Source organism: Neovison vison, chromosome 11 (assembly GCF_020171115.1).
Source record: "Neovison vison isolate M4711 chromosome 11, ASM_NN_V1, whole genome shotgun sequence".
NCBI lineage: Eukaryota > Metazoa > Chordata > Mammalia > Carnivora > Mustelidae > Neogale > Neogale vison.
Window position 1 is genome coordinate 11,061,299 of NC_058101.1, and position 22,503 is coordinate 11,083,801.

The 22,503-nt window shown below is 34.7% G+C and overlaps 1 protein-coding gene across 1 annotated transcript in view; it reads right to left on the minus strand.

Annotated features, from left to right (window-relative positions):
- Positions 1–2,125: 2,125 nt before the first annotated feature.
- The window catches only part of DCK (deoxycytidine kinase), a 28,320-nt gene continuing 7,942 nt past the window's right edge, over positions 2,126–22,503 (minus strand). Inside the window, exons 3-7 of the mRNA XM_044224754.1 lie at positions 9,975–10,168; positions 8,886–9,033; positions 5,952–6,067; positions 5,095–5,185; positions 2,126–2,984 (exon numbers count right to left, since the gene is read on the minus strand). Of these exons, the coding sequence (XP_044080689.1) occupies positions 2,958–2,984; positions 5,095–5,185; positions 5,952–6,067; positions 8,886–9,033; positions 9,975–10,168 (576 nt within the window). The 3' untranslated portion in view covers positions 2,126–2,957. The remainder of the gene's footprint in view (positions 2,985–5,094; positions 5,186–5,951; positions 6,068–8,885; positions 9,034–9,974; positions 10,169–22,503) is intronic.

A 22,503-nucleotide genomic window follows, 5' to 3' on the forward strand; every position in this document is an offset into this window, starting at 1 on the left:
TATCTCTATAAAAAATACTTGGGGACTCTGTCCTTTAAAATAAGACACACCTGGGACGCCTGGGTGGCTCAGTCAGTTAGGCCACTGCCTTCCGCTCTGGTCATGATCCCAGGGTCCTGGAATAGAGTCCCACATCGGGCTCCTTGCTGGGCGGGGAGCCTGCTTCACTCTCCGCCTCTGCCTGTCACTCTGCCTGCTTGTGCGTTCTCGCTCTCTCTCTCTCTGAGAAATAAATAAATAAACAAAATCTTAAAAAATAAAAATAAAAATAGAATAAAAATAAAATAAGACACACCTAATTTCTAGGGGGCTTTGCTCAAACTTTCAGACATAGATGATAAAAATATTCTGATGAGGGACTGTTTGCACAATTAAAATTACCTTCTTAAAAGGGTCAACTCTAAAAATTAGTACATAATGTTGATCTGACATGGGAAATAGGATCCAAAGAGAATACAGACCACTAGGCTCAATACTCTTGACACACCTAATGGTGCAGCTTTTATTTGGAGTCATAACAAATTTCTAAAGCTTTTATTTTTTAAAGCTTTTATTCAATTCTACAGATTAACAAAGGCATAAAGGTAAACATTTCTAGAGGTTACTAAAAATCTCTAAATGTCTCTATCTCTATGTCTTCACTTAAAACAGAATCAATGTTATTTAAACCAGTCACCTTTTTATATTCATAATTTTTTTAAAGTAGAATTTTAATTTTAAAAAGATATAATCATTTCAATGAGTATAGCTCCATCACAGTACATGAGGTTTATACTTATTTATTAAGCTAATATTTAGTAAGAAAATTATTTGTATCACACACAAACAAAAACACCCTGTACAATATCATGAAATAGTTTCAATATTCATGGTGAGTGTAGGACTTGAGACAAAGTCTCCCTTTCAAAGATCAGTGCATCTGGAACGTTTAACCTACAAAATTATCATCCTTGATTATCTAAAAACCAAAACAAAAAATGACATTTTGAAGAGGAAAATGAGTTTCAAAGTTAAAGTGACTCTTCCCCTCCTTTCAAACACAGAATTTTTCCAAAATGTCAAGTAGAAAGATTAAATGCATAGAAAAAACACTACACACCTTACCTAAACAAACTTGAGGGGAAAAAAAAAACAACCTTTATCTACAGACCTAATAAAATGAACCCATGCAGCTTTTAAAAGTTACAACTATTCTACCTCCTTGTCTTCTTTATTATATATATTTCCTAAGATATATTTAACAAAAATGATAATGCTTTCAAGATACAGAACATATAAAACAAGATGATTTTTATCAGTCATTTAAAGGAGAAGGAAAAAACCCTAGGATCTAACCCTACAGAGAAGCAGAGCAAACTATGAAGTGACGAGTGGTCATGATGTTCTCAAAGTAGAAATGTATGACTTTCATTTAAAACTTTAAAATAGCAGGCCACCAGGGTGCCGGTCTGGCTCAGTCAGAAAAGCATGCAACTCTTGATCTTGGTGTCATGGCTTGGAGACACACGATGGGTATACAGATTACTAAAAAAAAAAAAAGAAAGAAAAAGAAGAAGAAAATAGCAGGCTGCCTAATTAATCCAGTCAGTAGGGAAAGCACGGTACAGCAGAAAGTAAGAGCTGGAATAAAAGAGACTATACTGCTAAGAAGATCATCTTGTCTTGTCTTCAATTTCTCTTCTGACTCTCACCAGCTATAAAGGTAATGAAAACTACTCATTCCCAGCACAGGGTCAACAAAAAATAAAATAGAAAAACTTATCCCTTGCTCTGGTCCACTAAATTTTTACCTATAAAAATGGGAAGAAATTTAGGGAAAACTATACCTTCACCTCCAATGAGTTAAAGACAATCATATTTTAAACCAATCTTTTAACTATAAGAGTAATAGTCCATTCTAAAAGAATGGCCTGAGGGAATGTAGGTAGCTACTTCAGGCTCCATATAAATTGAATCTTTATACTTTTTTCTCTCTCTTTTTTTTTTAAGATCTTATTAATCTATTTAACAGCGAGAGAGAGAGAGAGAGAGAGACAGTGAGAAACGGAACACAAGCAAGGGAGAGTAAAAGAGGGAGAAGCAGGCTTCCCACTGAGCAGGGAGCCTGATGTGGGGTTCGATCCCAGGACCCTGGAATCATGACCTGAGCCAAAGGGAGACACTTAAGCAACTGAGCCATCCAGGCACCCCTCATTTATCTTTTAAGTACAGAAACATTTTGAGTTATCATTTCTGCTTTAATCCTCTAAAATCCCATAGAAAAAGATGTAGTCTCACCCATACCACAGATGTGGAAACAAAAGCAGAAAAAAAGATTAAATACTTGTAAGATAGTTTATGCCATTACAAAATGGGAGCAAAGTCTGACCCGCTCCTTTATGAACGAATTTTAGACACATTCATAAATATCACTGAAGTGATTAAATACTAAAATGTTTTATCTTCCACATAAATTAAGATGGTAGGGGAGACACTTGATCAAAAGTATTTAAAACTTCATAATCCTTTTATAAGGGTTCCTTAAATTCCACTTTCCAGCTTGCAATAGATACATTAATTTACACAGGGTGCATTACCATTTACTATATAATATTAAAGTTCCCAGTTAAGAAACTGGTGAGGGGAGGGGGTAAGCCAACCTGCTGAGGAGCATAATAGGGGGCAAGACAGAAGGAGACTGGGTCCTTTGTGATGTAGTTTAGGCAGTACTAACTCTGGAACCATCTACCTCCAGACCTTTTGTTGTGAGAGATAATTAGATGTCTTATTTTTTTAAGGCAAAAAAGAAAGGAACAGCTCATAAACTTTTACATAGAATTCATCAAAACAATTTTTTTCTTGGAACAAAAATGGTAAAAAACCTGGGTTTTCTAGAGACTTGTATGAATACTGAGCTACGAAGATACACAAAGCTGAAGTATCTGGAATCATTTGGCTGCCTGTAGTCTTCAGCAAAATCACAAAGTGCTCAAAAATTCTTTGACCTGAGGGGAGGAAATAAATATTAATGTAATTCCTTGGCTAATTTGAAATATCTTGTATTCATCTCTATTTAATAGTAATAACTGCTGAAGAACCCAACTGTATAAGTAACTCCAACACAAAGCCATAGCATTTATTTTCAAAAGATATATTAATACTTCAGTAGTAAAAGATAAATGACCTAAAATATCATTACAGGAGTTATTAAATTTACATCTAAGATTGATACAGTTCTCTAACAGCCATAACACAAATTTCATAATCTCTTTATAATAACATTGATCACGGACATGCAGCTTTAGCACCAAAAATATTAGTAATTGTGATGGTTTAAACAACTCTCAAAGGTCCAGACACTTAAAACTTGCAATTTTTCTGAAGCACAAATCTGAATCATGTATGCAAATCTGTAATGTTAATATGCAAGGAAAGGTCATGTTAGTTGTGAATGGACCTAACCAACTGACCGACATCACAATGCAAAAAGATTCTGTTCTCCATAAATTCTAGATGACGCAGTAATTCTTCTGAAGAAACAAAGATTATTGCCTTGTAAAAATACTTAAAGAAATACCTAAAAAAGATATACCTAAAAAATAACTATTGTAATAATGTCATATGGTGAGCGAGGGTGACTACACTTGTGGTAAGCACTGAGTAATATATAGACTTGTCGAATCAGTATGTTGTACACCTGAAACTATATAAAACATTGTATGTCAGTTATGTATTTCAATAAGAAAAAAAGGGCCAATTATTAGCATTAATGAAAGTAAATGTAAATAATAACATTTAAAAACTATTTTTAGTCAAAACACAGAAGTGTTAGATAAGATTAAAAAATGGTTTTACAGATTGACTCAGTTAAAATGTTGGTTGGCTGTTAGAATTACAATGGCTGATTTAATTTTATTTCATTTATTTTCATAGTATTATAAATGAATTATATCCTATATTTTTAACATCATTATGGTATAAAGAGGTCATCTGAATTTTCCAGATATGCTTTACTTTTTTCTATCATGAGAAAAACAATCACATGCTTACAGAGTAGTTAATAATAAATGTTGAGATTTTCAAAATTCTTGATATATATATTTTATGAACGTCAGGTTTCTGTTACAGTAAATAGCAAGCATTTTATGAAGGAGAAAAAAATTAAATTTCTCTTAAAACTAAACAAACCAAAAAAATATGGCTTTGTCTTTAGATCTTGGATCATCACTAAGTTAATTAATATGGATAGTGGGATATTTATTATACAATCCCCATTACTATTCTCTCTCAAGTGCACATCCATAGATTTTCTCCCAGTCCCTTTATCAGTACAGGTGTCACTCTTTAACAGAGTGTAATCAGCTCCCAAACGCGTAGAGGACAGCTGAACTCTGATTAAGACAATGACTCGATGATCAGGCGATGCCGATTCATCATTGACAAGGTCCCACGTAAAGTCAAAACTAAAAGTCCTTCAATCTCAAGACTTTAGCTCATGTAAAAATGGATGAAATCTTTATCCTAAAGAAGATTTATTATAAATCTTCTTTTCAAATACTTAAATGTCCTACAATCAAAAGATATTATAAATACTATTGATGAAATAAAGTTTTGTGTTTATAGACTTGAAGATACTATATTTTCTAGCAAAATGAGATTATTATATTCTTTATGTTCTACATTTGCATTTACTATTTTTTATAATTAAAACTTCAAATATCTTCCATACTGAATTTAGTTGCAAAAGAGGAATTTAATTTCACAAGTTAGTTTATTACTCAACTCCCTAAAGACTGCTGATGGAGGGAAGAGGGAAGAAGCGGGAACAAAGCAGAAGCGAAGGGAGTGAGCAAGAATTCTCGTTAATGTGATTATCCCTATATTACAGATAAAGGGATGAAGAGATAAAAGAACCTCCTCATTCTAGGTAAGGCCACTAAGCTAGAATTTAAACTTAGGATTAGAATGTGAGGTCTAAATCCCTCTAAAGCTCTGAACTGTCTCTTACTGTAATTTTATGCATATTTTTCTCCTAGAAAATCATTTTTTCACAAGTTATAATACTTCTAGACAAGACAAATCATATGTTAGTGTATAGTCTTTGTATAAATCTACCTTTTCAATCAGACCATCATGTTTGTCTTTAAAGTCTTCATTAATATCCAATGTTAAGATAGGGATTTCTTGTAGAAAATCAAAGTTGGTTCTGTTTTAAAACAAGAGAGAGATGAACAAAATAATTAGAAAAAGCAATAAATAAAAGACAAGCACTAAAAATTCACTCCTATATTATCTCTGGAAATTCAAAATGTTATCAATCATTTTACTTTAAATTTATCCAGCAAGTACTTGGAAACCCCTTCTTTCTCCCCTAGACTTACTACTATATAATAATACTAAGAGTAACTAAAAATCTCAAGTATAAAAAAATAAAGCTAGGCATTGTGACATGTAATTCTTCTCAAAAACCAAAAACTCCCATAAACTAAGGAATGTTTGCATTGAGAAGATGAGAAAACTAAAGCTCAAAGACATCACTCTGAGGCTCAAAGGATGCCTAAGGTTACACACTAACAAATCGGGATTTGACCCAAGATCTGACTAATAATGACAACAAAGTCTGTGCTGTTAACAACTGTGCGATACTACCTCCACAAAGCCTTGATCTAAAAATTAAATTTGAAGTATCTTAAATTCTCTCTGAAAAAGAGTACCTAAGTAATGCATTCATAAATTTCCAACTTTACCATTTAATTTCCATATATTAGGCTGTCAATACCACTGGAAGAGATTAACTACAAAAATTTCAAGAAAATAGGATCTCATTAAAATAAAAAGAACCAAAACTCACACCTAATTCTGGGAGATCCTATAATACTAGTTTAAAATAAAAATGGCTGAAAATGAAAATCTGTACATGTTTTAGATTAAAATTTGATAAAGGTCTTTCAAATAAATAGTAAATAACTTACTTCAGTGTTCTATGCAGTAGCCAGCTCTCATGCTTATAGTGAAGCTTCTCTAAATATTCAAGAGGAATGCCTTGTTCTTCATTTCTTCCCCGTAAATATATTCTATTCAAGCATTTCTAAAAGCAAACAAAAAGAAAGGGGTTGAGGGCAAGGAATAATTATTCTTGCCTGCGATCATTAAATTCTTCTTCTCTAGTGTCTCTTTAGTTATGCTAGACAAAATCTCCATTTATGTTGCATCACCACTTCCTCATATCAGGGAGATCATATGATAGTTGTCTTTCTCCGCTTGACTTATTTCACTAAGCATGATACTGATACTAAGTCATGATAGTTCCATCCATGTTGTCGCAAATGGCAAGATTTCGTTTCTTTTGATGGCTGCATAGTATTCCAAAAAAAAAAAAATCTCCATTTATGCCTTCCAGAAAATTGAAATAGTTCATTTTTTTCCTACTTGTGGAAAAATTTGGTGGTTCTAACCATTTGGTGGTTCTAAATCAAGTAGTACTTTCAGAATAAATCTATAAACTTATGGGATCCCTATTTAAAAAATAGTGTATAAAGTAAGTTTGGTAAGAAGTTCAATACACAAACTGTGCTTCAAAATTTATTATAAATCTTCTTTTCAAATACTTAAATATCCTACAATCAAAAGATATTATAAATAATATTGATGAAATAAAGTTTTGTGTTTATAGACTTGAAGATACTATATTTTCTAGCAAAATGAAATTATTATATTCTTTATGTTCTACATTTGCATTTACTATTTTTTATAATTAAAAATAAAAATTATTTTCAAAAATAGAAGTGAATTTCAAAATTATTATATTCAATTCTGGCTTTCTTGATATTAAAAAGAAGAACAAAATCATCACTTGGAATCCGAAACCTAGTTTCTCTGAAAATTCAGCTTCAGTAGCAACACAGTATTCTTTCTGGCTAGTAGTCACGGCATTCATATTCATCAGAATCTACTCTGTGGTTTAGGGAAGACAGGGGAATAAAAAACATAAAAACCGGAATGAAAGCAGGAAAACCAGAAATCTGCTAAAAAAGTAAGCTCTTAGGTTAGCTTTATGAAAGGAATCCACCTCCTGGATTCATTACATAATTTTATATATAAACAAGAATGGGGGCGCCTGGATGGCTCACTCAGTTAAGCATCTGCTTTCAGCTCGGGGCATGATCTTGGGTCCTGGGGTCGAGCCCTGAATTGGGCTCCCTGCTCAGGAGGGCAACTGCTTCTCCCACTCCTCCCTGCTTGTGCTGTCTCTCATTCTCTCTCTCTCTCTCTCAGATAAATAAATACAATATTCGGGATGCCTAGGTGGCTCAGTCATTGGACGTCTGCCTTCGGCTCAGGTCATGATCCCAGGGTCCTGGGACAGAGCCCAGCATAGGGCTCCCTGCTTAGTGGGAGCCTGCTTCTCCCTCTCCAGCCAGCTTTTCCCTCTCCAGCTTGCTTCTTCTGTCCAGCTCCCCCATGCTTGTGTTCCCTCTCTTGCTATCTCTGTCAAATAAATAAATAAAATCTTAAAAAGTAAAAAATAAAATAAAAAATACAATCTTTTTTTTTAAAAACATATAATGTATTATTTGTTTCAGGGGCACAGGTCTGTGAATCATCAGTCTTACACAATTCACAAATAAACCAAAATAAATATAATCTTCAAAAAAAAAAAATGGCGATGTTATAATCTATAATGAAACTCACATTTTCAAGTAAGCTCCCTTAACTGAAAATGGCAAGGGTTCTCTAAATCTCTTCTCAACTGAAGCCACTATCCAGCCCAAGCCATGAAAACATAAAAGATTTCTTGAAATGGACTTCCATCAACTTTGCAATTCACTCACAAGTATTTGCTGAGCTCCTACTATGTACCTAGGCCCTATTCTAGACAATGGAAATTCAGTAACTAAAATATCTGGTCTCACACCAAGAAACCTATATTCTGGGGCACCTAGTTGGCTCAGTTGGTTGAGTGGCTGCCTTCAGCTCGGGTCATGGGATCGAGTCCTACATTGGGCTCCTTGCTCAGCAGGGAGCCTGCTTCTCTCTCTGCCTCTGCCTGCCACTCTGCCTACTTGTGCTCTCTCTCTCACAAAAAAAAAAAAAATAAATAAAATCTTTGAAAAAGAAAAGAAAAGAAACCTATATCCTAAGGGTTGCTTGAGCAAATTTTTTTTTAAGATTTTTACTTATTTATTTGACAGAGGGAGAGAGAGAGAGAGATCACAAGTAGGCAGAGCAGAAGGCGGGGGGGGGGGGAGCAGGCTCCCTGCTGAGCCGAGAGCCCAATGTGGGGCTAGATCCCAGGACTCTGAGATCATGACCTGAGCCAAAGTCAGAGGCTTAACCCACTGAGCCAGCCAGGTGCCTCACTGAGCAAATTTTTAAATCTAGCTGTGATAGATAAGAGACCAACTTCCCAAAGTTAGGAAGAAATAATGAAGAACAAAACTGAGGAAGCCCAGAGTAGGGCCTAAAAGAGCAACTTGCCAAATGTGGGTTTCTTCTTTGCTGTGAAAAGAGAATCCGTCTATCTACGCAGCTTCTAATTTGGAGGTTGGATGTGGGAAATAGAAAGTAGGGAGTGGAGTTGAACTAAATTGCTTTCACTGCATACCACTAAAAGGACTTCTAAATATTACTTTAAATTGTCAATGGAGCAAGCAAAGTTTTTTAAAACACTTTTTTTTGAAGATTTTATTTATTTGAGAGAAAGAGTGAGTGAGAGAGAGAGAGAGAGCGCACACGCAGGGGGAGGAGCAGAAGGAGAGCGAGAAGCAGACTCTTCACTGAGCATCAGGGAGCCTGACATGGGGCTCGATCCTGGGATTCTGGAATCATGACCTGAGCCAAAGACAGACATTTAACTGATTGAGTCACCCAGGTACCACAGCAAGCAAATTTTTACTGAGTCTCACCTCTGGAGTGGCTCGAAGATAAATGATTCCATCTAGTTCAAGGCTTTGGCCAAACTGTTGATTCATCCAGTCATGCCAGTCTTGATAAATTGTCCACTCTGTTTCATTCATGCAGTCAGATTCATACAAATTAGATGCAAAGACATACCTGAAAGAGAGTCTACATCAAAACATAATTCCTTTCCACAAAACACAAAGAAATAGAAAAGAGAAAATAAATCTATTAAATGGACATGGAACATTCTCCAAAAATCCATGACAGATAATGAGTTAGCAGAAAAACAATTAATAGAGTATCTCCAACTACAAGAAATATGTTCTTGGCCATCAGTTCTCAAAAAGGTAGGGTCGGGACCCCTGGTAGTCCCCAAGGTCTTTCCAAGAGTTCCGTGAGGCCAGATTACTGTATGTACAATACTTCAACCAAAAGAACATGGTACACAGATTGACTATAGAAGCATAAATGAGTATCCAGCTGTCTCCCATTAAGTTAGACATTATAGAGATTTGCAAAATACAATACAAGCCTCTTCTCACTAATTTCTTTGTTTTGAAAAATATAATTTTTATAAGTATGTTATTTATGCTGATATGTAATGGGTTTATATTACTAATTTATTTAAAATTAGTAATATAGCTCTTTGGGCTCTTCAATAATTACAAAGAATGGAAAGGGATCCTGTGACCAAAGTTTGTGAATATTTGTTTTGCGCCAACTCTCTAGCTTAAAAGAATCCTTACATAAGCAGGGTAACCCTTAGAGATTTCTGATCTTGCTCAAGAAGCAAGTCTTGAATACAGATCCAGATTTCACCAGGGTAGATGAAAATTTTAAAAGGGTTGGAAGAAAAAAAACTTCTCCATAAATTTGAATGATATGGCTACCATAGTCCCCAAAGTCTCCATGGAAGCTAGCAATTATGAATGCTAGAACTTCCCTAATGCCTTTATTACCAAACTGCTACAGGAAATGTTCCATCTCAAATCCTCAGCATAGCCTCTTACTCCTTTGATTACCAGAAATAGAAAAAAAAATTCCAGCTCCATGCCACGATTCCAGAATGACAAGGGCAAGACATTTATATATACCTGTCACTATATATAGATCGCTCAAAAAACAATACAGGTTTCTCTGCGTCTTTGAGCTTGCCATCAAGGCAAGCAAGCTGGGCTCGTATTCGACTGAGGCAGGCATATGACTGGAAGGTAAAAGACCATCGTTCAGGTTTCTCATACATCATCTGAAGAACATTTCCACCACTTTCCTGAGATGTCGTCAGTTCCTATTTTGAATTTGAAAAAGAAACGAAAAGCAGAATGAATGCTCAATAAAGCTATTTAAAAATTTTTTTAAAGTTCAAAAAGAGAAGTTAGATAAATAAATGCATCGCAATTAGCAAAATCAAGATGATTAAGTCCTCTTCCTCCTGCTCTTTCCCATTGCAGTTCTCAGGCTGCCTGAGGTCTAGACGAATCTGAAAGGCTAGCTTAACCATCAGTTCCTTAGAGCTTTTCCACAAGAAGCCACAAACTAAAAGCCTATGGCAGAAAATGCTTGTTTAGCCTTTTTAAAATTTTGAATTAGTTGTCAATATTTATTTAACTCTTTTTTTCAAGATTTTATTTATCTATTTGACAGAGAGAGAGCACAGCAAGGAAGAGGCACAGGAAATACTAATCAAAACCCTGAGATATGACTTTGTACCTGTCGGAATGGCTAAAATCAAAAAAGATAGTAAGTGTTGGCAAGGATGTGGAGGAAAAGGAATCCTCATACACTACTGGTGGGAATGTAAATTGGTACAGCCACTGTAGAAAACAGTAGGAAAGTCTCTCAAAAAATTAAAAATAGAATAACCATATGATTCAGTAATTCCACTACTGGGTATTTACCCAAAGAAAACAAAAACACTAATTCAAAAAAAATATACACACCCTTTTTTATTGCAGCCTTATTTACAAAGAGTCAAGATATGGAAACAACATTAGTGTCAACATTTTCCTTATCCATTCATGGATAAGAATGGATAAGGAAAGGATAAGGAAATGGATAAGGAAAATGTGGTATATATAAATGGATAAGGATAATGTGATATATATAAAGGAATGGATAATGGATGTGGATAAGGAAAATGCGATATATATAAAAAACATATATAAAATATAAAAATATTTAAAAATCATAAAAATACATATAGTGGAATATTACATAAAGCCAAAAAAGGACGAGGTTATGCTGTTTGTGACACATAAATGGACCTAGAGGGTATTATGTTAAGTGAAATAAGTCAGTAAAAGGCAAATATATGATTTCACTCATATGTAGAATCTGAAAAAAACAAATGAATAAAAAAGTAAACAAAAAGCAGAATCAAATCTATAAATACAGAGAATAAGCTGATGGCTGTCAGAGGAGAGAAGGATAGGAGATGGGCAAAATGAGTGTAGGGGAGTGGGAGATACATGCTTCTGGTCCTGGAATGAGTAAGTCACAGGAACAAAGGGCACAGCACAGGGAATATGGTCAATGATAGTGTAAGAGTGTTGTACAGTTGTACGGTGCCAGATGGTAGATACCCTTGTGGTGAGCACAGTGTAAGACAGAGTTGTGTTGAATCACTATGCTATACAACTGAATTAATGTAACATTGTGTGTCAACTACACTCAAATGAAAAAAAATTTTTTTAAATGTGAGAACCAAGCAATACTGTGCCTATAGTTCCTCTCAATAAAAATTACCCAGAACCAAATCACACATGCTTCCATTAGGTGGGACATACATCCTCCAGTTCATCATCAGCCCCTGTCATTCCCTGTTGATTCTCACAACAGGCCTGACTCATTTGTTCAGCTACCTGATCCTGCTAGGCATTTTAGGCCCCAATTTTCTAATAAAACAGAACAAGTCCTCCCTAAAATCTTGTGATTTCATAATCATATTTTGGAACCAATATTTTCAGTTTAAGAAAATGGAGAATAAAAAAATAAAGTAAAATCTCCGTAATCTTTTTTTTCTTCCCCCAATCGTGAGATGGAGAGCATGAGCAAAAGGGGCAGAGGAAGAGAGAATCCTCGAGTAGACTTCATGCTGAGCACGGAGCCTGATATAGGACCCAAACTCATGACTTTGAGATCATGATCTGAGCCAACACCAAGAGTAGGACACCAAACCAGCTGTGCCATTCAGATGCCCCAATCTCTGTAATATTATAAATGAATTTGAAGTAGCATCTGGAACTCATGAATAATTTTCCTTTCTATAAAATAGTTTAAAAAATAAAAATAAAAAACAGTTTTCCTAGCTCCATCCACCAAAAGGTCTATAAACAATACAACCTTTTAGGAATAAACATAAATGTCACCCAGATTATGATCTCTAAATACCATTTCCCACTGAAAAAATTTAGTGTCACATACCTGATTCCATGCCTGAAGAACAAAATGTACAAGATGAGGTTAACACATCTTGCTCCAGGAAACAAGTAAACTATCAAAATCTCCTGAGGTTGTACCACAGACAAGGGAGCCAATTATGAAAGGGCTTCCACTTGTCAAGAAGATAGGCCCCTGGGGCACCTGGGTGGCTCAGTGGGTTAAAGCCCCTGCATTCAGCTCAGGTCATGATCTCAGGGTCCTGGGATCGAGCCCCACATCGGGCTCTCTGCTCAATGGGGAGCTTGCTTCCCCCTCTCTTTCTGCCTGCCTCTCTGCCTACTTGTGATCTCTGCCTGTCGAATAAATAAATAAAATCTTAAAAAAGAAAAAAAAAAAGATAAGACCCTTTGAACATCTGAAAAGAATGGTGAATAGAAGGCAAAAAAATTATAAATTCATAACACTAAAGAAAACCAGAAAACGAAAAAACCAAACTCTTGAATCATCTTTGGAGGTTTCTAGGTAACCAATTAATTATTCTGGAAATTTCTAGATATAGAGAAAAAATTATCCAAAATTTTATTCTGGTCCTTTGTATGCAAATGGTATTTCAAATTAATGGAATAGATGAGGAAAAGATCTCCTTCAACTGAAGAATCTCAGCCAACAGACTTGATTATTAGAATATCTATCACCTTTTCTAATACCAACTGATAGATTAGAGCAACAATTAGCTATAGATCCTAAAATCATTAGAGAAGAGCTAATATAATGTATGAATTAGGCTGACAAAACCTAAACAGACCCCAGAAATGCAAGTCAGAACAGAGTGATTCTAACATCACAAAGGACATCCTCCTTCGTGGAAGAAAGTACACATCGGCACTTAAGAAGTCTAGCCAAAAAAGAACGCCAAATCTAATCAAAGCTCTAGAGATCTAACTACAAATTTACAGGAAATACAGAGATTGAGAAACATGTTAAACTATACCACAGAGATGCAATCAGCCAAGACCAGAATGACGGAAACTATACAAGAACAAATGATCCAGTTTCTTCAACTAATAAACTTCAAAGAAAAAAGAGGAAGAGGAACCAATAGATTAAAATCTGAAAGGCATATCAACTAAATATAATATGTGAACCTTGTTTGACTCTTGATATCAAAAATCTACAAGAAAATTATGAGACAAAAAGAGAAATATGAACACAAACTAGATGTGATGACACAGTAGAATTACTAATCTTTTAGATGAATGGTGTTTTTTAAAGAATCTTTTTTTTCTAGAGTTTCTATTGAGTCTTTAATTTCTATAGTTAAATATATTATCTAGAACAGAGGTCATCAAAGTGTGGTCGGGAAATGCCTGAGAAGTCCCTGAGATCCTTGCAGGGGTCTATACCGAAAAAATATATATTTTAATAATAAATGTACCTTTTTCTATTCTCATTCTCTCATGAATATATAATCTTTTTTTCTTGAAGATTTTGTTTATTTATCTGACAGAGAGAGAGAGCAGAAGCAGAGGGACAGCAGGAGAGGGATGCCTGGGAGCCTGATCCTAGGCTCATCCCCAGGACCCTGAGATCATGACCTGAGCAGAAGCTGGATGCTGAACCGACTGAACCACCCAGATGCTCCAAATGTATAATTTTCTAGAAGCTAAGTAACACATGATACTGCAACAGTCTGAATGTAGAAACAGATGTGAGAACTCAGGAATAAGTCAAACATTAAAAGATATGCAAGATGAAATATGGAAAAAAATACGTATTTATATAATATTTAGATATGGAGACCATATATCCCACCTAGTGGAAGCATGGGGGACTTGTTCTAGGAAATTTTTACTGAGAGAAACTATAGGCACAGTACTGCTTGGTTTTCATATCAAAAAAAAATTTGAGTGTAGTTGACACACAATGTTACATTAATTCAGTTGTATAGCATAGTGATTCAACACAACTCTGTCTTACACTGTGCTCACCACAAGGGTATCTACCATCTGGCACCGTACAACACTCTTATACTATCATTGACTATATTCCCTATGCTGTGCCCTTTGTTCCTGTGACTTACTCATTCCAGGACCAGAAGCAGGTATCTCCCACTCCCCTATACACCCATTTTGCCCATCTCCTAGCTTTCTCCCCTCTGGCAGCCATCAGCTTGTTCTCAGTATTTACAGATTTGATTTTGCTTTTTGTTTTTTATTTATTTGCCTTTCTCTGACTTATTTCACTTAACAATACCCTCTACCTACAAAGTTTTGTAATTAGATTTTTATATAGTCCAATTAAAGTAATATACATTAGGGGATACCTAATTAAATATGTGGCTTTCTTTTTAAAGAGACCTGGTATTCTAAATGAATCTCTAATTTGTAAAATATATAGGAAATAATTTTGAGCATTTGAGGACTGTCCATTGTCACTTCACTACTATAGTTCATAGTCAATAAATCCTACCATTCCACACTTTCCAAATCAAAATAAAAGGATGAACAGAAAGAAGCCACCAATATTTCTTCCTCTTTGTGGCAATATTCTTTCTTTCTTTCATAGAAATAGAATGTATTAGAATACTTTAATATTAGAGTTGTCAGATTAAGAAAGAAAAAACAAAACCCAGGACCTCCAGTTAAATTTGAATTTCAGATAAACAACAAAAAATTTTTTAGTATAAGAACTCCCCAAATGGGGCTCCTTGGTGGCTCAGTGGGTCAAAGTCTCTGCCTTAGGCTCAGGTCATGATCCCAGTGTCCTGATCATTTCCCTGCCTGTCAGAAAACCAAGAATGAGCTCTGCCCTAACAGATGATTATCTTGAATACTACTGTTTTTAAAAGAAAGACATTTTATCCACCACGTGCACTGTAGGGGCAAATAGTTATCCATAGTCCCAGACAAAAGGAAGAAATAAGGAGCCCAGTATCAGGCTCTCTGCTCAGGTGGCCACCCCTCTCTCTCTGCCTGCCTCTCTGCCTACCTGTGATCTCTGTCAAATAAATAAAATCTTGAAAAAAAAAAAAAACCTCCCCAAATATTGCATGTACTTTAACTTAATATACTTGCACAAGCTTGATTTTTCCCATTATTACTCCCATTTTAATGATAAAAGTTTAGAAAAATTAAAGTGCTTTCTAAGATTACATGGCTAAATAGTAGCTGAATTAGAGTTTATAAATATTTAGATTATATATAAAATTTTAGTGCAACAACATATAATGACACTGAATTTTACCTATAATCTTATCATTAAGCAGATGCTTCCCTTTTTAAACTTTTAAGCCCATTTTAGGAAGAAAAATAAAACCAATTCCAATTTTATCTATAAGGAAAAGGACAATCTCACATACCTTGGGATATGTCATTCTCACTTCCTAATATTCCCTCTCTCTAAATTCCAGTGACCCAACAGTAATCCCTAAAAGTTTCAACACATACCAAATCAAATATATAAACCTGATGTTTCCATTTACAGGAACCATACCCCATTATTATTAGTTCAACTGCAACTGCTTTAGCAAAGAGTTTTTATTCATAGTCTAGACAACCAGAAGGGAAAACAGCCGAGGAGAGAAGTCCTCCCTTTGTGAACTAGAAATGATCATTTCCCTGCCTGTCAGAAAACCAAGAATGAGCTCTGCCCTAACAGATGATTATCTTGAATACTACTGTTTTTAAAAGAAAGACATTTTATCCACCACGTGCACTGTAGGGGCAAATAGTTATCGATAGTCCCAGACAAAAGGAAGAAATAAGGAGCTGTCTTCATAGGTCCTTTGATGGGCAAAGACAGCTTTCTCAGCCTTTCCGTAATGTGAACCCATATAAAGATTCCCCCCAAAAGTCATAAAAAGTCTTTAATCTCGTATAGTAACTTCAAGGAATAAAATATGATGGCTTAATTCCTATTCCAAATCCTAGTCCAAAGAAACACCCCTGAACACTTCTTAGAAGTTCACGCTCAAAGTAGGTGGTTTTCCTCTGGGGGGAAAAAAAATCCAGATGTGTAAATATTGACCTCAAAGTTTCAGTTAAGAACTAAAAACCGCACAAACACATGGCACTCTGAGGCAGAATTTAAATTACATACCACAAACCACATATTAACTGAATCTTCTTCCCAAAATTGAAAAAAAAAAAAAGCATAAAATAGCAAGAAGCTAACTGTCAACAATAGGTCTGTTTAGAAAAACTCTCAACGGATGATGAACTGAAACAAAGGTGTAGTTTGTTGCCTTCCCAAACTGCTTAAAGAATGAATTTTTAAAGTTTCATTAAAAAGGCTTTGTTAATTTAATTATAAACTGACTTTCCATTTATTCAGCATCCTCCAGGAGAAAAATGTTTTGTACAAGTGAGTCTTTTCAACTAAATGAAGTTTATCAACTTAACTACTTTTTTTATGTAGTTATTTTTTTATAGGGAGAAGACACTAGTATGTATTTTATTTTCCTACCCACGTAAGGATAGCATTTTGAAACTACTCAGTAATAGACGCTTATTCTTAGACAACTTTATAAATTTATAAATACCAAGCGCTGGATTTATAAAAGAAATTAGCAACAGAGCACAAGCCTCCAATGTACACATAAAATATCAGGCACAAAGTATTCATATTGCTATGCAATCTTAAACTAAATGAGCCCAAACTGGTATTAGTTTTTAGTTCTTGTCTATTTTTGTTTTTCTATTTCTTCCTTAGATGTCAGGTCATCGATGTGGCCATCTCTTTGCAGTCCCTCCCTTGATAGCCCCTTCTAATCAGAAAATAATTTTATTAGATTGTGTCAAAAGTGTTAAGTAGATACCCTATGAAGAAACCACATTAATTTTAATGCATATTTTTGTGACCTCCATTTGGGCTGCTCAAATGATTTGTTTCCTTCCTTTTTCTCAGCTTATTTGTGCGTGCCTAATCCAGTACTTTTTAACTATTACAAACATCCCTTCTTAAAAGAAAAGGTAAGTAAATGTGTTTTTTTAAGCATATTTCCATCATGTATTGTCATTCAAGCAGAGTTTGGCAACATAAAATAATTTGGTAAATTTTACCAATCAAAAAACGTTTTCTCTTAACAAAACTTCTTTCCTGGATGTCAGCTACTCCCCCTCAAAGAGGGTCTATGAGTAGACCAAAAAACAAGTATAAACCTACAGTGTGAAAAAAAAAAAAAAATCCAATAAAACAGAAATGCCAGGTCACATTATATTTCTTTCAGTAATGACACCAGCTTTTACACACTTCCCCAGTTCTTCAGAAAGGTGGTAGATGATTGTGGTCATGTATTTTAAAGTAAATCATATTAAAAAATAGCTTCAGGGGAAAGAAAGTGATATAAACCAATGAAAAAAATTAAAAATAATAAAATGAAATAGAGCCGTTAGGCCTTCTCCCTTTGTGCATTAAATTAACCAGAATATTAATGAGTTACCGCTGATTTTCTGAGTTACAATTAATTTCATGATAGGTGCTAGCATTTATCTGATAGCAAAGTAGACTCCAAGCTTAATCCTAACATCATCTAAAGAAGTTTTTTCATTTCAATAAAGGAACTACATATCTTTGACGCTAAAGTAGAGGGGCAGGGTCATAGTGGTATCCATGTATGTACAGAATTCTCTGTAATGAAAATATTAATTCAAAACAAAAAAAATTTAAGTCTTGGATTAGTCTGCTCTATTCCTGGTTACATTATTCCTGGCATGCTTTTATAAAATGAATGTGCTTAGGACTGTGAGCCAAAGGGCATATTTAAGTTTTTCTAATAATTTATTTTTTTATCTCTTAGAAGTGGAAAATAGAGACTATCTGTTGAAGATCTCTTCCACATAAGTTAATTAAACTTGGAACCTTTGAGTTTAAGTTACATTAAAAATAAACGTAAGGTACTCCTATTTAGAAATGCGTGTGTGGCAGATACTGCTATTTGTTCCCTAAAGACATATCGTTTTTCTTCCTGGACTCAAACTAAGGTTTATTTCCCAGCCTCCCTTGTAGTTGAGTGTGGCCATGTGACTCAGGTTCTAGTCAATGGAAGTAGAGCAAAACAATGAATACCATTTCCAGGCTTCACTCTAAAAACCTCTCAAATGTGATGTTTCTCTCTTTCTCCATCAGCTAGAAGCAAAGGACACCAAGACCCTAGAGCAGAGGTTCTTCAGCTACAGCTCCAGGGCAGGGGTAACAAAGTATGGTCCCCATAACAGCAACATCAGCATCACTTGGGAAATTGTGAGAAATGCACATTTTTAGCACCCACTCCACACCAGACCTAATAAATAAAAAACTGGGGGTAGGGCCCAAATATGTGATTAAACAAGTCTTCCAGGTCATTCTAATAAACATTAATGTTTGAAGCACTGTTCTAGAAGTTGGATGAGCCACAATTTCGAAAGCGTCTGGGTCCCTGAGTCACAGCATGGCAAGTCGTCCACCAAATACCGTGTTGTACTGTTCTCTGAGAAATAAAATTTTATTATTCTGAACTACAGAGATTCTAGAGCTCATTACAGCAGCAAATCTACCTGATACATACATTTAATAATATCTATTAGAACTGAACTTGGTTCATCTGAAAAACACTTAGGATAAATTTGCTATGCACAGGGATAACAAAGTAGGTTACATATATATAAAATACGCTTGTTATATAGTGAGAAGTTTGAAACTTTTTTTGAAGAACTTAGAGGATAATATGCTAGGTGAAATAAGCCAGTCACAAAAGCACAAATACTGTGTGATTTCAATTATATTAGGGTATCTACGTAGCCAAATTCAGGAGTACCCGGCTGCCTAAGTCAATGGAGCATGCAACTCTTGATCTCAAGGTTGTAGGTTCAAGCCCCACAGTGGATACAGAGATTACTTAAAAATAAAACCTTTAAAATCAAAAAATAAATAAAACCTTAAAAATAAGTCAATTAATTAATTAAAGTAGTCATATTCATAGATAAAAGAGAGAAGAATGGCAGTTCCCAAGGGTTAAGGGAAAGGGGCAAATGAGAACTGTTTAATGAATAAAGTTTTAGTTCCACAAGATGAAAAGATTCCAAAGATCTGTTTTACAACACTGGAAATATATTTAACACTACTGAATTGAACATTTAAAAATGGTTAAGAGGGTAAAATTTATATGTTTTTTACCACAATGAAAATATAAACACAAAAAAAAGACTACACATCTCTTTTTATTTGGCTTTCCCAATACTCTCTTACTCTTGCCCAAAGTAATTCCAAAGTCTACTACATGAAAATAACTTAGAGAACCAATACTGACTCATCACCCAATTATAAAAATAATAGGTAGTGCTCTAAAAATATAAATGCTTAAATTAAAACTAAATCAAAAATCTGTAGTACAATTTTACAGGTCTCAACATGTTAATTGTCTGAGTTTACACCAAATTAGAAAATTAACAGTAAATCCAGGATATCATTTTCCAGTTTTTCAGGGTAATCTAAGAGCCCATACAAAATGTTTTCTTTTGATTCTATGTATGAGGTTTTGGAGACTACAAATTGCTGGGGTTTTTGTATGCAACTATGACTGTTCAGGATAAAATGCATATTAAACTTTATCCAAAAAGACACTGTGTATCATCTTTACCAACTTGAGTGTAATTTTATCAGTTTTTTTCCCCTCTGAAAAGGACCCAGATTAAAAAAAAATGTGAATACCTCAGGGTCAAATTATATTGTGCAAAAGTTCAAAGAATAGGGTGCCTGGGTGGCTCAGTTGGTTGAGCAACTGCCTTGGGCTCAGGTCATGATTCTGGAGTCCCGGGATCCAGTCCCACGGGGAGTCGGCTTCTCCCTCTGACCTTCTCCCTTATCATGCTCTCTCTCTCACTCTCTCTTTCAAATAAATAAATAAAATATTTTTTTTAAAAAAATATCTCTAGAATGCAGCTTAGCTATATTTATTTTTAAAAATCTGTATTCTTGGGTCACTTAACCTCACTTTTGGAAATTTGTCTTAAATAACCCAGAATACAGATTTAACCACAAAGATGTTTATTACATGACTAAGCAAATAGGCTATTGTTCCACTATTATTAGGCATTTGTATATATAAGTACTGGTACAAGCACACAATAAGTTAGGCTTCCATTAGAAATCATTTACAGATTGACATTTTTAATTACCTTTGATATAAACATTATGGGGGGGGAACAAAGCACGAAAGTGTATATTGTCCTACCAAGTAAGAACTGTAGTCTTCTCTAGGTAATAAGATTGTAGGCAAGTTTTACTTTCTTCTTTTGGTAATCTATATTTTCTTAACTTCAAACAATGAACACGTATAATATTCTTAAAAATTATGTCTCCTCCCCGCCTATATTAGATATAATAAATTACGATCTCAACTATATATAAGATACATGTAAGGTTGTGGGATAACAGATAAGTTTTACTCTGTTTCTGTCATTTATATCTGTAATTCTATAACACACATCATGATAGAATACTTGATTATTTTGCAGAAAGCACAAATTATTGTCAAGATCAGTGAAAATCAGTAATATTGAGTAAAGATACAAAACCATTTATCTTTTAATTCCAATCTAATCTTTGTAAACAATGCAAAAGAGTTGAATTAAGTTCAATCAAAAAGGTCAGAATCTACCGAACAAGATAATCATAAAATAGCCAACAAAAGTTATCAAGTGATTTCAGAAGGTATATATAGAAATACTTTATCAAGCATTCTTAATTGATTTTCAAGAATGACTTATCAAAATGCTGTTATTTGAAAAACAAGTATATTTTATCCCTTCTTTATCATAGTTCTAATTTCCAGTAGCTCCCTAGTGGTAAAAAGTGTTCAAGTAAATAAAATACTTTACAGTTAATAACAAAGATCCTCTTAGACTTCAGCTTGATAAGAAAAACAAGATAGAGCTTGATAAGAAAAACAAGATAGAGCTTGATAAGAAAAACAAGATAGAGCAGAGATATGTTCCTAAGAATTTGTCCATCTCAAAAATAAGCTAAAAGGAAGCAATTAAGTCAAAACTTTGGGCCTCAATAATAATATAAACCACCAAATAAAGGACTATTTGAAACAAACCTTCAATCCAAAGATTGGCGGCAACTTTAAAGATAATCTTACCCCAGAGGGAAAGGAGGGAAGGCAATATAATCTTTTTAGATACTCCGCCTCATTATTGTGCTAAAATTGGAGCAGCTGATCAATAGTAGAGCAACATTTCAGCCACTAGGTGGCAGGTAAAAAAAAAAATTAAAACGACTAAAAAACAAAACGCAAGCAAAGGATGCAGGTGCAAATCAAGTTACAGACTAGGTTAAGAGATCAAAGGTACCAACAAACCAACAACCCAACTCTTCCAATTCTACAGCAACTGCCAAGAAGTGTGATTAAATGAAGAACATCCGAAGTAGGACTGGCCTTGCCAGGGTTGGGTCTGAAGACCATCTACTTCTCACAACTGATATCCTACTAAGAAAATTGAGATTTGGACAGTGGGTGATTTACATTATAATGTGAAGGAAACAATCAGAAATTAGTCTGGGGAAGAGAGCTCAAGGATGGAGGAAGAAAATACCTTTTCTTGCGTGGAGTGGAGGTGTGGAATAAGAAAAAAATATCCAAAGATACACAGAACCCACCCACCAACCCCTTCACACTCCACAACCTTATCCCCAAAATACCATGCACACTGCCTGAAATTCCACCTAGAAGTGCAGAGGACTAACAACATAAACAGACCCCAATATAGGCACACAAATAAAACTATTCTCTAAGAATGTGCACCAATTAAAGTTATCAAATTTTAATACCATGGAGACATGACTAGATTACAGTAAACTGTATAATGAACATATTGGCTCATCCATATGGTAGTTACAGAGATCAATTTGTAATTTTGACTCCAGTACGTGGGAAGAAAATGCCCCTACCCATAAACAGGAGTATCAGATCTGTGAGACCAAGAGTCTTAAAACACAGATGCATCAATCTGTCACAGTCTGATGACATCAGTCATTAAGACAATATAACTAATTCTCCTGGGCTCTGATTCTAACCTTAAAGACAATCGGCTTATTATACATTTGTCTTCTTATATATACTAATACAATGTTTTCAACCTCTCCTTTCCAACATAACTAAAGGGGTCAATATAAACCCAACACTAACAGTGATTCACTAAGGCAGTCATTTTTACCCAAGAGGCATTCCACATATTAAAATTCCCAAGGGATTGTTTGTCA